Genomic DNA, 14484 nt, shown 5'->3' with positions numbered 1-14484 from the left:
TCATTTTCCTTCGTTACACATGTTCCGGTTATTGCTTTAAGCCTAACTGTGTGATTTTTGTTGTATGTCTCTTTCCCTCATTATATTTCAGGGTCCATGAGGGCAGACGTCAGGTGTGTTTGGTTAACTCCTCTACCCCCAGGACCTAGTATATAGTCCCTGGAACATAACTATAGCTCACCATATAATTGATTGACAGCTGGAGTGAATATTCTGAGCGAAAACATCACAAAAGATGGAGCATTTAAGCTAAGTCTTGAGAAATAAGTAATATTCAGCCAGGCTAGAAAAAAAAGGGCATATGAGTCAGGCATGAAGGTAGAACTTTTATTGGTGTATGGGAACTGGGAGATGGCAATAAAATTATGACTGTCACTTTCTTTGAGAAAAATGGAAGACAAACTTGAGTAGGTAGCTGCGGCCAGACCACGAAGAGCTGTGAGAACAGTAGTCACATTGGTACTTTAGTAAACACCATGACAATTTCACGGATTCTAGTAAGACCTTATGGGCACAATGACCATGTAAAAAGTCCGTGAAGCTTATAGATGACTAAGCTGTGGACACAGAGCCATGATCTTATGGCTTCCCTCAGAGATGAGGGAGAATGTGTTCTTCTGTCTATTTATTTTCAGTGTCATCAATGTCACGCATGATGTGATTGTCCATTGCCTTTTCTGTTCCGTGTGGTGCCATCTGAGGTAGCAGCTGTCCTAGTCGGTACTCCCTGTCCTCCAGGCACACTATGAATTTTTCTGTGTTTTGCACCCCTCCTCATGCAACCCCTAGATATCTGGTGAAGGAAATGATCCTCTCAATCCCACAGCGGTGGCCCCTGCATTTCCCTTCATACACGTGACTTGGTGGCTTTGAAAGTAGCAGAGGAAAATGTTAGTCCTGGCAGCCAGGCAGGTAGTAAAGGCTTATTGATTTCCAAGTTCTATCTGAATCTCCTTTCTGAATCTCCAATTGATTGGGTAGGGGTTGAGATGTATCAGGCATGACCTCCTTCAAGCCATTTGTTTGACCTGCAGTAGCAAACATCAAAATGTGCAGGGCGTGGGTGGAGCTGGTGAGCAGGGAAGGATTTGAAACATTCGGCATTCAGTCATTCATCACCTCTCGGAAAACCACAGTGTGAGTTGAAATGAATGCATGTCATATAAATCACTGCCTACCTGCTTTCCTGCAACTGTGGTACTTAAACGTGCATTCTTATGAGTGATTACATCATAATTGTTTCTTTTGGCCTATGTCGTATTGAAACACAAAAATGAAAATAATAATAATTTTCTTTTTTGGTGATGGGGAAAATAATTGTGCTAATCTCAATTCACAAATACCACAGGAGCCTACAATTGCAATTTTCTTTTCACAGTATTAGTAAAACTGGGTACTGGAAAAGTCAAATCTTCCCTTATGAATCTGAAACCATTTTCAAGGCTAGCTTAGAATTATAATAACTTCCACATCTATTAAGACACAGTGCAGAATTATGGTCTAATGGGATCATTTTAGGCAATTCTTTTTCTTCATTGGGGTGGAGACAAATTTTAAATTGATTACTTTTAATCTACGATAAAACCAGAAAGACTGGTCAAAGACTTTTAAGTGAGAAAAAAAATTCAGTAAATGCGTCTTTCCAATAATTTTTTAAAAGGGTTATTGTAAGGCAGGTGGTCTAATAATTTTAGGATAGCAGAATGAGCATAATGTTTTATGACCCTTTACCCCTCCTGGTCTGAAATATATAGCTCAAGTTCCATTTTTTTTTATCATTGGTATATTTTATTCTTTATGCTTTCTTAATATTGGTAATCTCTTACATTTCTTTTTTTTCTTAAAGCTTAAAGGCTGAATTTTCCTTGTTTTCAGTATATAGTGGAACTCTTGCATCATCCTTGATGTGACAGGGTCATGGCTGATGATGTACCTAAACACTAACAGTCTGTATTGAAGAAATAAAACCAGCAATACAAATGTCCTGGAAACAACATTCTCACCCTGCAAAGCTAAGTCTGGAAACAACATAAATTTAATAAGATTACAGTGAAAGAATAGCTCATCCAAGTATACAAAATAGTTTCATAAAAGTGACAATTTGAGCGATAAAAAGAACATCTGATGACACGGTTATTGCCTTGGTAAACTCGTCATCGGAAATACAAGGTCCCACCGCTCACCAAACCCTCATTTTATGTAACAGGAATTAGGATTTTAAGCATCGTTTCACGTGTAAAACATTATGTAAAAACATAAATCAAGAGCAGGTTTGCTTTTTAATAACAATATTTGATTACTATGTTTCTAATCTCAGAATGGAAAGAAAGAATAACTAAAGGATGTCAGATGCCTTCCATTGCACAGTGCTCTTTGGAAAAAGTCACTAATATTCAAAAATTTACCTTTCAAAAATGCAGAGTTATTTTAGAACTTCAGTTGTGAATCAGCTTGCTGAGTCAGTGAGGGCTTTATTCTCCCACGTGCACAGACTGTGGCTATGACCAGACACGATCAAACAGTGGCAAACTGGTAACTGGAGGCTCCAGTGCAAAGCTGAACGGCCTAATGTGCTCATCTTCCCTGCTTCATAATCAAAGTTTTCTGAAATTGGTAATAAAACATTTGATAAAGCATAGAATTTTATTCTTAAACAAATTTAGAAAGTTAAATTTTAAAATAAAGCAAGCCAATATATAAAGCACCAAGGCTGTGTTCTAATGAAATCATCACATTGACCCCTGTTTTTTTTTTTTGCGGTACGCGGGCCTCTCACTGTTGTGGTCTCTCCCGTTACGGAGCACAGGCTTCGGACGTGCAGGCTCAGCGGCCATAGCTCACAGGCCCAGCCGCTCCGTGGCATGTGGGATGTGGGATCTTCCAGGACCGGGGCCCGAACCCGTGTCCCCTGCATCGGCAGGCAGACTCTCAACCACTGCGCCACCAGGGAAGCCCGCCATAGGGACAGTTTTAAAGTGTGATGTGAAATCAGGAACTTGGCAATAAGTTTTGTGCCTCATTGAACACCCGGCTGAGTAATGTACCAACTCGAAGAGGCAGAGTCCTGACCCGCGCTGGCCTGGCCTTCTTCCTTTACTGAGTGGGGAGGAACACACCAACTGTGCTCTCCGAGGGCCACCTAGAGGAATACCAAGAGCTGGGGGAGGGATGCAGAGAAGAGGTAGGGAGGGGGAAGAAGTAGGAGAAAGAATAGGCAGGAGCATGGAGTGGGTGACCAAGGGCCAAAGGAGCTGGTAAGAAGTAAGACTTGGCACGTGGTCCTCTCCACTCTGTTGTATAGCCAGTTGTGTCTCTCAAACATGTTTCTTCTATGGTATTTCTTAACTGGATCTATATTAGTTCCTATTTGGGGAAATCATGTTCTTTCACAGATACAGTGCCAAGGACTATCAAAAATAAAGAAGGAACGTACATCAGGACGATTTCTTTTTCTGTGGTGGTAGTTTTAAAATAACTATTCAGCAAGTTTAAGGATAAGTTAAAATTTTAAATATTTCACTTTTTAACTTTTTTGTGCAGAGCAACAAATGGGTTTATTATTCTTTTTATGTGACAAGGCCCTGGAATATGTCTTTTACCCTTACTGTGCCTTCTTTACAATGAATTATTACCTGATATGAGTAAACTGGTTTAGGGTATCATGTGGAAATATGTTAATAACTGTCCTAGTACCTGAGAGACTATTCCTTTCTAAGTAATCAGAGAAATAATTTGACAGTGACAAACAAGAAAATTCTTAGAGCTAGCTTATAATATTCTTGATAAATCTGGGCCAAAGCAGGCCATATGGAAAATTAGAGACCATCAGATCTTGCCAGATATTTGAGAGAGAGAATTAAAATAAATTTTTATCTGTCCTTAAGATAACACTATCTGTACACAAGTCCCAGAAATATTTCCATAGCCATTTGGCTGAGAAGTGCCTTATATGAAAGAGGTTATAACCCTTGTGACAGCCTTTTGTCCTCACCACTATTATCAGTAGCTTTTGAGTCATTTAGGCAAAAATCAAAGGCCTTCATATCGCCATTAAGGTGTGCACGTGCACTTTGCCCACATGAGTGGACCCACCACTACCATTCTTCCTCTCTGAGGGGTATGTGATGACTGGCATCCTTCAGTAAAATGAAGATAGAATTACATGGGAAATTTTTGATTAAGTAAAATAATCTATTATTACAGTGTTCACATAAACTATGTGTAATTCATGATGATATTTTTTATTTTATGAATCATTAAAATAGGGTATATAGGCCTAAACCGTTAGGATATTTCATCTACTCTACTTTTTTTCTTTTCTTTTTGCTAGCCAGCTAGCCTGAAGTGAAAGTATGGGTGGAGCTGAATACTTGCCCATTTCCAGTTACACCGATAACATGTAAATGCCTTGGCTTATTCTTTGCCCATCGTCAGTCGGTCCTATTGAAGTTTTCCATTGGTCTGGGCTCCTTGTACCTCTGAGCCCCATGTGATGAAGAGGCTACATTAGCTTAGTTTTACTTACAAATCACTTAACTTTTGACTAATCAGAGACTTACTGCTAATCTATACCTGTTCCATTCTTTCAGCACCTCTCTTATACTCTCTTGTACCTGTTTTTTTAAGTGTTCTCATCACTGCTACGACAAAGAAATGGAGACAGAGTGAAAGTAACATTTAGTTAATTTGTTTTTTAGCACTGCTGAGAAAAAAACACTTGTAGATTTTTAAAAATTATTTAGAAGGTCTTGATTTAGTTCACTAGGAAGTGTAAAGAGAATGCAAAATACTCAAATCCATGAGATATAAGAATTGCTTATGGAGGTTTCTGATTAAATTCCTTTCTTCATATTGTCATGAATGGTGAAGAGATGACTGTATTTTTTAATAAAAAATATTAACCAAATTATATAAGAAGGCATTTAGCCATTTATGCTATTATCTACATTTAAATTAATATGAAATTCCTCAGAGGTTTTTCAGTGATCATCAAAATGAACCATTAATGACAATCAATATGGGAACCACATTTATAATTCATGAAAATAATTCCATTTCCCTAGCATTTTATCGCACATCTGGGAGAGATGTCCCATTAACCCTTAAGTGTATACATACTTCTGATCTTGGCACAGAAGTTAAGAAAATTATCACTTAGCTTTCAGATTGGAAGCATAAACAGAAAAAAAAATTGTTAAATAATCAGTTAGATATGGAAGCAACTGCATATTCCAAATAGACCTAAAATAATATCTGTGGTGGTTATTAATTTTTAATGTGAATTAGGGGAAAAAAGGGATAAAATGTTTCATCATTGGGTTTGTGGAGGGTTCTTTTGGTAGGCTAGTTTTATGATATTTAGAATCTTTGTTTATACATGGGTTACGGAGATGTTTCAGGCCTGCATGCGAAGCAACCTTTTGGCTGGAGTCGCAAAAAAGACAAGTATTTTCCTTAAACAGGAGGCATTTCTCAAATGGCTCTATGGCAAAATGGAAGCGTTTGAGGCTTTGCTTTGGTCTCTGTAATCTCATTCTGGTTTTACCACCAGTTTGGCTTTGGTGCACTCCTTCTACAGTTGTGAAAACATATCAGAACTATCTGAGCTGATAAAAATAAAATTAGAATTCTTTGGTAAGATGGTTCATTTACAATACCAATTCCTAAATGGAAAAAAGAGGCCATATATATTCTTAGTTTAGAAAATGTAAACCTTGCATTGCATTAAAACTCTCGAGTCTGACTATCATGAGCTATACGATTAGGATTTTTTCTCCATTCTCCCCGTTCTTTTCTGACAGACAAAGTGAGGTGATTATGAAAATGTGTTTAAAATGAAAGCATTCCATCGGGTGTGGGGAAATGATTTAGGTGATATTTAAATAAAACCCCTTTTGCAGCTCTTGAGAGACCATGGTAAAAGAATGTTCCACAAAATGAGCAAGTACAAAGTTGTCATTTAGTGAAAGTTAGCAGTTGAGCTAATTGGCAGACTTTGGCAAAGGTGACTGCATTTGAGAGAGAAAGTGCTGCTTTTGGTTTGTCACATAGTGACAGAGTTCCTGCAGTAGGTTCTGTTCTTCTTGAGAGGAAATGAATTTCCTGTAATCAAATGCTGTGGATTATAGTCTTTGTCTCCTTCTGCCTCAGCCACAGAAGCAACTCCAAGGCTTTTTTATTCAACAACGTTACATGAGCTTTTGTAAAACAAGCAGGGATACATTCAGCATACAAGGGTTTTACCTGCTGCATTTTGTAGCTCCAGAACAAATGGCTGCTTTGAGACTGAGAGCTATTCCTTTGTAAGTGACTATATTTGTAAGGCTTTATTTGGGGAATGAAAGTGACGTCAGGAAACCCACAGCAAACAACAAACATCTTGGTGATGTTTGAAAATCGAATTACAAAGCAGCATAGTGCTATATGGTAGGAAAATGATTCCCAGTAACTAATAGGAACTTTTGTAGAAATATTAAAAAAAAAGGGACTTCCCTGGTGGTCCATTGGTTAAGACTGTGCACTCCCAATGCAGGGGGCACGTGTTCAACCCCTGCTCAGGGAACTAAGATCCCACATGCCGTATAGCACGACCAAAAAGGAAAAAGGCCTCTTGCTTAGCCACCCGGAGCACCGTTGAAGAGTTTAAGGGTTAGTGGGTATAAAAAAGAAATCCCCCTCCCTATCGGGGACGGGGGGGGGGGAATATATATATATATAATTACTAGTGATAGTGAAATAAAAGTACCATTTTAGCTTTTTTGAACTGTTCAGTTTCTGGTGTGTGTATATATATACACACACACACCTTCCACATATACACACTATTTATGCAATCTTGAGATTATTTAAGTTCATTATGCATAATTTACAAAGAATAACATTTTGAAAGTTATAGCATTTTTAATTCATTACATCTGAAAAGTTATCTTTTTTCTATAAGACAAGGGAGAGGATGGAGGTTCAGAGAAAGAGAGAAAACACAATCAGTCCTTAGAGAAAAATGACCTGTGATCAGAGATGGGATAGAATCTTATCTCTCTACAGCTCCTTTTCTTTTAAATTCTTTTAAATAATAATAAATTTATTACGTAGAGGAAGAGGGCCGCTCCCCCCTCCTGCCATCTATAAACTAAATCCCAGGACTTTTCTCCCCATCTGTGGTCAGTTTCAGTGCCCGACTAGGCCTTGGAGAAAACAGTAATGCCCCCTGTGATCCATTTCTTATACCCAAGGAAGAACTTTGTACTTTGGAAAGATTGAATGAGGGTTTGTCAGTTAAATAAAAGTGGGGCAGCCAGTCCTTTATTTATGATCATCTACTAGGCACTGAATTTTGACTCAAAACCAGTCTAGATGGTCTTTAAAGTATTTTAAAATATTTTCTTACTTTCTCCTCTCAAATTTAGTTTCGGTGATCACTGAACCACTGCCAGTGAATGAATAACATACACACATACTGATGTGAACAAATAAACCTCCAACCGAAAAGAAAATTCGTTGTTTTCGTTTGTAAAATTGTGACTAGAATAACACTTTTAAAAGTAGGCAATTAGACTATTAAAAGTGCCTGGATTATCTTTTTGTTCAATACTGTATTCATTGCAATAGGAGGCACTACAATTTCTGAAGTAATCCTAAATTAGCTATCTTGTTTCAGTCTAGTGTGAACCGTAAGCGTTTTGTATCAATATCAATTTGATTCTTAAAATGATAATCTCTAATATTATAGGGTGGAGTCATTATGATGTTATGATTTTATTCTCCACGTTGGGTTTATTGTTTTTCACCTAACACATCAACATGGCCCTTTAGAACTACATGGAGCTTATTTGGAGCTACACTTCAAAGAACCTGTTAACAAAATCGATCTGTGAAAAAGAAAAGATGGCAGCAGATCTCTGTCGCAGTGCCTTGATTCACAGTCCCTCGTTTTAGTGACCAAGAGGAATAGGAATTGCTACATTCAGCAACAGTATCCTTTTTCTAGAGCAGTCGATGCCATTCCATTAGGCCTGGAGATAGACGGTAAATGTAGCTCTCTGGCATTCAGGAAACTCCATAATCACTTGGTGTTTTTTTCCCCACCCTCTTTCCTACAGCCAACCCAACCCGGGCAGGCGGGAGAGAGCCATACCCAGGCTCAGCAGAAGTGATTCGGGAGTCCAGCAGCACCACGGGCATGGTTGTGGGGATCGTAGCCGCTGCCGCCCTGTGCATCCTCATCCTCCTCTACGCCATGTACAAATACAGAAACCGGGATGAAGGCTCATACCACGTGGATGAGAGTCGAAACTACATCAGTAACTCAGCACAGTCCAATGGGGCCGTAGTAAAGGAGAAACAACCCAGCAGTGCGAAAAGCGCCAACAAAAACAAGAAAAACAAGGATAAAGAGTATTACGTCTGATCCCAAGATCTGAAAAGGACCCTTGTATAGAAATAGTCTTCATTTTATCTGAGACATAATATAAACTTATTTACTTTCCTTTTTATGAAGCACATAAAAAAGAAGGCAGGGAATGCAATCAGGAAGGAAAGACTGTTTTTAAAAAATAAAAACAAGGATCTCATGCTCTTGTCTCTCCAAAAAAGAAAAAAAAAAAAAAAGCAGAGGTCAATAAATTCCCTAACATCCACAGTGTTTTAATTTACTCTGCCTGTCTTTATGTTGCTGGAACATTTCTAAAAGACAGTGGTGATCGCACGCATTCATAAAGCAAAGGAGTATTACAACATCGGGAGGCACGACACAAAAACAACACAGAACACAACACAGAAAAAGAAGCTACCTGTGATCCCGGATTTAGCCAAAGTGCTAGCACTTTCCCGAGAAGTCAATTAGTCTGATTGCCAGAGAAGACTGTCATTTTGAGTGACTCGACCTGCAAACCTTTTCAGAGTTCGTCACCTGGCACAACCGGAGCAGTGGCTGGAACTTGCACTTGAAACAAAGTGCTGGCTTTTTTGAAGACTTGTGTAGGAACACATTCAAAAAGCCCCCTTCTGGTTGTGAGGGCAAAAAAACAAAGTATGGAGGCCTTATTTTCAACAATGTGAAAGATAAGGCACATTTTCACACTAAAATTTCAGAACAGAAAGAAAAAAACAAGAGGGTATAGATGCAATCATTGGGAAATTTTCATGCACGCTTAATATGTTATTACATGTGTTTATATAACATCCATCTCTGTGTGCTTTCTGGACTGTGATAAGTGACGTTTTATAGCCTGTTGTATAGAAAATGCAAAATATATCTCTGCTCTGCAGCCATTTTTGGTAAATTCAATGTTATAAGTGTTGCTAACTATAGGGAGTTTTATGACATCAGATCAACAATTATTTCAGGGTTTTCTTTTTTTGCCACCATTATAAATTGCCACAATTACTTACTTTTTTAAAAAAAATTTACAATGTAGTGTTTATTCTAAGGAAGATATGTATGAATGTATATAAAAAGACTCAGCTACTTTTTTTTCCTTACATGTACAGCCTTCATTCTGTTGCAGTTAAGTTTTAGTATTTGTATGAAAGGTGTGATTTAGAAGGTAAACTATATACATATAATCTTCTTTGCTCCCCCAAATACTCACATTTCCCACATACATTCCTCATTCACGATCACAAATCTGCGCACGCACACACACCCACACACACACACACACGCATCCAGAGGAATCCATCAGATGGGATGGAAGACCCAGCCGTACACGTAATAGCAAATATTTACTGACAAGTTGAAAAGCAGAAAGGAAGATCATTGTGCCAACATATTGATGACAAATGGGGTGATTTGCTTCATCGAGATCATGCTCCCAGGAAACCTCCAGATTTTAGTCCCTAATGAAATGGAGCCTTTCCTTATCAAATAGACTATCGATGGTATATTGCTGCATGAATATGAACCATTAGGTGGGCAGGTATGGAAGCAAAATTGGTTGATCTACACCTTAACCCTGGCTGCTGCAAATGAAAACCTTCTGTCCAATAAAATTATATATATATATATATATATATATATATAGTCTCTGAACCTGATGTGCATGATAAACATTTTTGGAAAGTAAACACTTTCTCAACTAAGAAAGTATTTTCAGTAATTTTTGATTCTGTACTACTACCCATTTAAGAAAATCATTATTTGTTGATTATAGACTATAATTTAACTTTTCTGGTTTTACATATATATCATTAAATATAGTTTTAGTTTAACACACATTAAGCAGTAGAAATGTGTAGATTATTCACTTGTTTTTGCATATTGTTTCAATGATGTCCATAGCAATAAATTATTAGTATGAGAAGGAAATGCAATATTAGATTGGAAGGTGATGCCTCAGTAAACATTGGTCGCGTTACTTTAACATCTCCTAAAAGAATGATATTAGATTTCACGGAAGAGAAGAATACTTTTACAATTAGCTTTAATCAGAAGAGGCAAAAAATGCAAAACATCTTCTGTGATACTTCAGTTGATGAAAAAAGCCAAGACGTGGCCTGGATTTCAGACATACAGCACCTTAGATATATGTATAATTCATAGTAAATCACCACCATCTATGGTTGCCAAGTAATTGCTATATATGAAAAGTCTTAAAGGGTTTTCGTGACCCAGAAAGTAGAGGTATAAAACTAAAATTTATTTTCCATTACTTGTGTTTCAGATTTTCTTCTTTTTTAATTTGCCAGGTTAAAGGATTCATAAGTAGTTGTTGTTTTCCTCTCATCCAGTCTTACTCAGGGAAAGCCAGTGAAATAGAAGGTAAATATAAAACCACTCATTTACATCTTGAGGTTTAAAAAAAAATGGTTGCTTTTCCATTTGATCTACTGAACTTGAACTAGTTTCCATCTGGGAAGATTCTAAATTGTGATAGAAAATAACTTAAATAATGGTATTTTTAAGCAGTATATCTCTGAAGCATGTTGTTTGGAATTGATTTCAGTGTTTCTTTCCAGCATAAATTTTAAACTTTCGTGCAATATTGTCGGTAAAAATATTTCTAATGTTATTGGCCTACACAAAATCTAGCATTTTTTTTTCTTTTTTTCTTCTTTCTTTCTTTGTAAATGGGGAAAGAAAAGAGAGGAACACGAGCTAGGGAGAGAAAAGATATGAATAAAATCCCAAATATCTTCATACCAAATGTATCAGGGTTCCATGCATAGTTGGCAGTTAATAGAGGATTTAACACTACCTGGCATAAATTTGATTACATCTCTAGACTGTAACTTTTCTGATTGAATATGCTTCTTTTTTATCCATGTAATGTGTTGCCTTTAAAAAAAAAATACTACAATAATGTGTGAGGTGGTCAATCCCTAAGATATCAAAGAAAGGCCACATGACCCTACCCTTCTAGTGCTTTGTGTGATTGGGTACCTAAGGGTTTTGTTTTGTTTTGTTTTTCTGTTGCAAGGCCAACTTATCCATTATTGGAAATGCTAAGCAAGTGGAATTTACTGTTTTGTTAATAAAATATTTCTTAATACAACTGTGGATTTATTGATTTTTTAAAAGTAATTGCAACACCCTTTGGGGACAAAGTGGCACCATAAGGAAGACTGCATTTGAAAGGAAAACCCATCCTTAGACAAGCAGAGGAAGAATACCAACTCTGTTTTCTGGATTTTAGTATTCATTAAGCATTGATACACTTAAAGATACAGCCACTAAATGTACTTTTGTTTACATCTGTTCATCTTACTGTGTGTGAAACCACGAACTCATACATGAACATGCTGATTTCATAAATATGGTTTTCTCTATAAAAAGCAATGTAATTCAGGTTAAGTAAATTTGTGATTAAATTTACCTAGTTGTGATTTCTCATTTCTAGGCTCCTATAGCTTCTACTCATTGTTTCTAATTCTCTTTGTGCGAAACAGAATGTACCCCATATTCCACATGACAACCATTCCAATATTGTTATCCCCCTTCCATATTTGCCTGGGTTTTCTCTTCTTCAATCTTAACTTTCTGGTTTCCCTTGGTCATTACTTAAGTTAAATGGATGCTAAAGTTCTCATAATCTTAATACCCTTCTTTTGAACCTCTGTTCTTCTCAAAATATGATACAAAAATGACCATAGTGTTTTTAAGACCGAATTATAATGGGTTTATCTCCTTCCTTGATTTGAAGTTTATTCTCTATAATACTAACACTTAAGGTTTCATTTTTTAAAGAAAAATCTTGTAATACTTATTTCAATTATAATGAATTTGCGATCAACTACCGTCATCAGATTTCTTTCCATGACAAGTTTCCTTTAACTTGTACTTATGAAATTGGTTATTTGATTTAAATGCAGGACTCTATATCTATCCATGAGAAATTCATTGTATTGTATTGATTGTATTCAGTTCAATTGTAGTAAGTACTAGCCAGCTGAGATAAATTGTTACCTTGCATCTCTCATACGGTCTTCTGACACGAAATCATTGGCAAATTTTAGACACATTTAGGGAAAATATGTTCACTAGGAAAGATATTAGGCATGCGTCAAGAGACCGCCTTCCAAACAATGCTTCTTAACTGGGTGGGGCGTGGGTGTGGGGAAGATGAGGTACCGTCTGGACAGTGTTGATTGACATGACGGTGGGAAATGCTACAGGTGTGTACAAGGCTGAGCTTAGGGGTGCTGCTAAACAACTTATAGTGGGCAGGAAAGCCTCCCCCAAACAAAGAATTATCTTGTCCAAAATGTTAACATTGCCACAGTTGAAAGGCATAATACATATCAACTAGTTAGGATAATACCTACCAACTTGCCAATCATCTTTAAGTGGAGATTCACTCAGTGTATCTTGTCTATTGGAAGATCATGAGAGACTAAGTCTTCTTGCAACCAGGGTACAGAATAATTTGCTCCTAATGTGTTGGTCAGTGTATTGAGAAAGGGACTTAGTTTAATGCCTAATGCTGTTTATTAATGATTACACCTTCTTTTAAAAATTAGCCACAAACATCTATTTTTTACAGTCGTTCCGATTTTAATTTCAAGCTCATCACTGTAGAATTTAAAACATCCTTTGAGTATTACTTTTAAAATTAGGGCAAAACTTGACTCCTCCATTCTTCTAGCGTCACTTCTTGTTTTCTCAAAATGTCAAAATAACTAGTATAATTTCTGTGATCACATTAAAGTTCTCTGGACTGTATTTGGCCTTGATGTGGACAAACTTTTGAAGATGGGATCTATAAATCATTCACCTACCTCAGGCATCAATTCTCACTGGTACCCTATTCCTTGGACTCTGATTTTACTATACTGAAGTACAGTATTGTTACTCATTATTAAGTCCTACACAGCTGATTTTTATCCAGTACTGGGCGAAATCACCTTTTCTTTGAGCGCCAAACGTAGAAGTTGCCTGTGTTTAAGGACCATGTTGTAATGAAAACCCATATCTTTATTTTTCTCTGAACATGTAATAAGTATGTAAGAATTAAGACTAAGTGCAAATCAGATTTCTAATGTCCATCTCATGTTCATTCCAGCCTTATGCTTATTGAGCAAACAGAACTAAATCATTCACATTATTTACATTTTTATTTCTTGTTATGTTTAAACAAACAGCACCTATAGCTGAAATTCTGTTTATAGGAAATGTCCTCATCCTACACATATTACTAACATGGTGCAAATGACTAGCAATGGCCTTTGTAGCAGTCGGCAAGGACTGCATTACAAACCCGAGAATAAACACACACAAACACACACAAATTTGATATTTTGTCATTATGAAAATGTGGAATGATTCACCTACCCTGACTTTCAAAACACTTTTATAACAAGAGAAATGGTAGTCTATGCAAAAATATTAGTGAAAAAATTCAGTAAGGAACAGAGAGTAAAATACATTCTTGCCCTGGACCCCCTCAAGGGTGCATGTGATTCCAGCGAATGTGAAGAGGGCAATACCAATAACTAATATGACTTTTCGGTCTCTTGGTGATTATTAGCTGTTGGAGAAACTCTTGCTCAAACTAACCAATGAATAAATAGCCCAGGACCATTTTAGTTGGTTCTAATTTGGCACAAATTGTAAAAACGATTCCCCCAAATATGGTTGGAATCACACAGTTCAGACTGGCAACGGCATTACAATAATAAGGTTCTAGAGGATGTGGATGGGATTGCCTGCTGCATTGAAAATAAACAGAAATAATAGTATCAATAAAGCCAAATGTTGGTTTTGGAAAGGATTCATCAAGTAGAACTTATGGAATGGTCAAGGTAAGAGAAAAATTTTTTTAATATTAGGAATTTTTATTAAATGAGGCAGAATTATAAATACCACAGAGATAAAAAGACGTTATGAGGATATTAGTAGCTTTGTCCATTTCACCTAAGTTTTAAAATCTACTAATAAGCAGACTTGTGATAATTTAAACTGAGGACAATTGTAGCCATCTAAGTAAAGGTAATAAACAGACAATTGGACGAATATGTTTGAACTCAAGATTATCTGAGCTAGAAATT

General features: G+C 36.8%; 1 protein-coding gene across 17 annotated transcripts in view; it reads left to right on the top strand.

Moving 5' to 3' along the window:
* Positions 1–8710, top strand: part of NRXN1 (neurexin 1) — a 1148195-nt gene extending 1139485 nt beyond the window's left edge. For 8 of the 17 annotated variants that reach the window (XM_032653234.1, XM_032653233.1, XM_032653232.1 and 5 more), the window contains one exon: positions 8100–8407. In XM_032653234.1, the coding sequence (XP_032509125.1) occupies positions 8100–8407 (308 nt within the window). Of the gene's footprint in view, positions 1–8099 lie in introns of all 17 variants that reach the window. The other 9 variants (XM_032653228.1, XM_032653226.1, XM_032653225.1 and 6 more) reach the window with 2 other exon arrangements.
* The last annotated feature ends 5774 nt before the right edge of the window (positions 8711–14484 follow it).

This window comes from Phocoena sinus, chromosome 13 (assembly GCF_008692025.1).
Source record: "Phocoena sinus isolate mPhoSin1 chromosome 13, mPhoSin1.pri, whole genome shotgun sequence".
In the NCBI taxonomy this organism is placed as follows: domain Eukaryota; kingdom Metazoa; phylum Chordata; class Mammalia; order Artiodactyla; family Phocoenidae; genus Phocoena; species Phocoena sinus.
The sequence above is the reverse complement of the archived record's forward strand: the minus strand, read 5'-3'. Positions and strand labels throughout refer to the sequence as shown.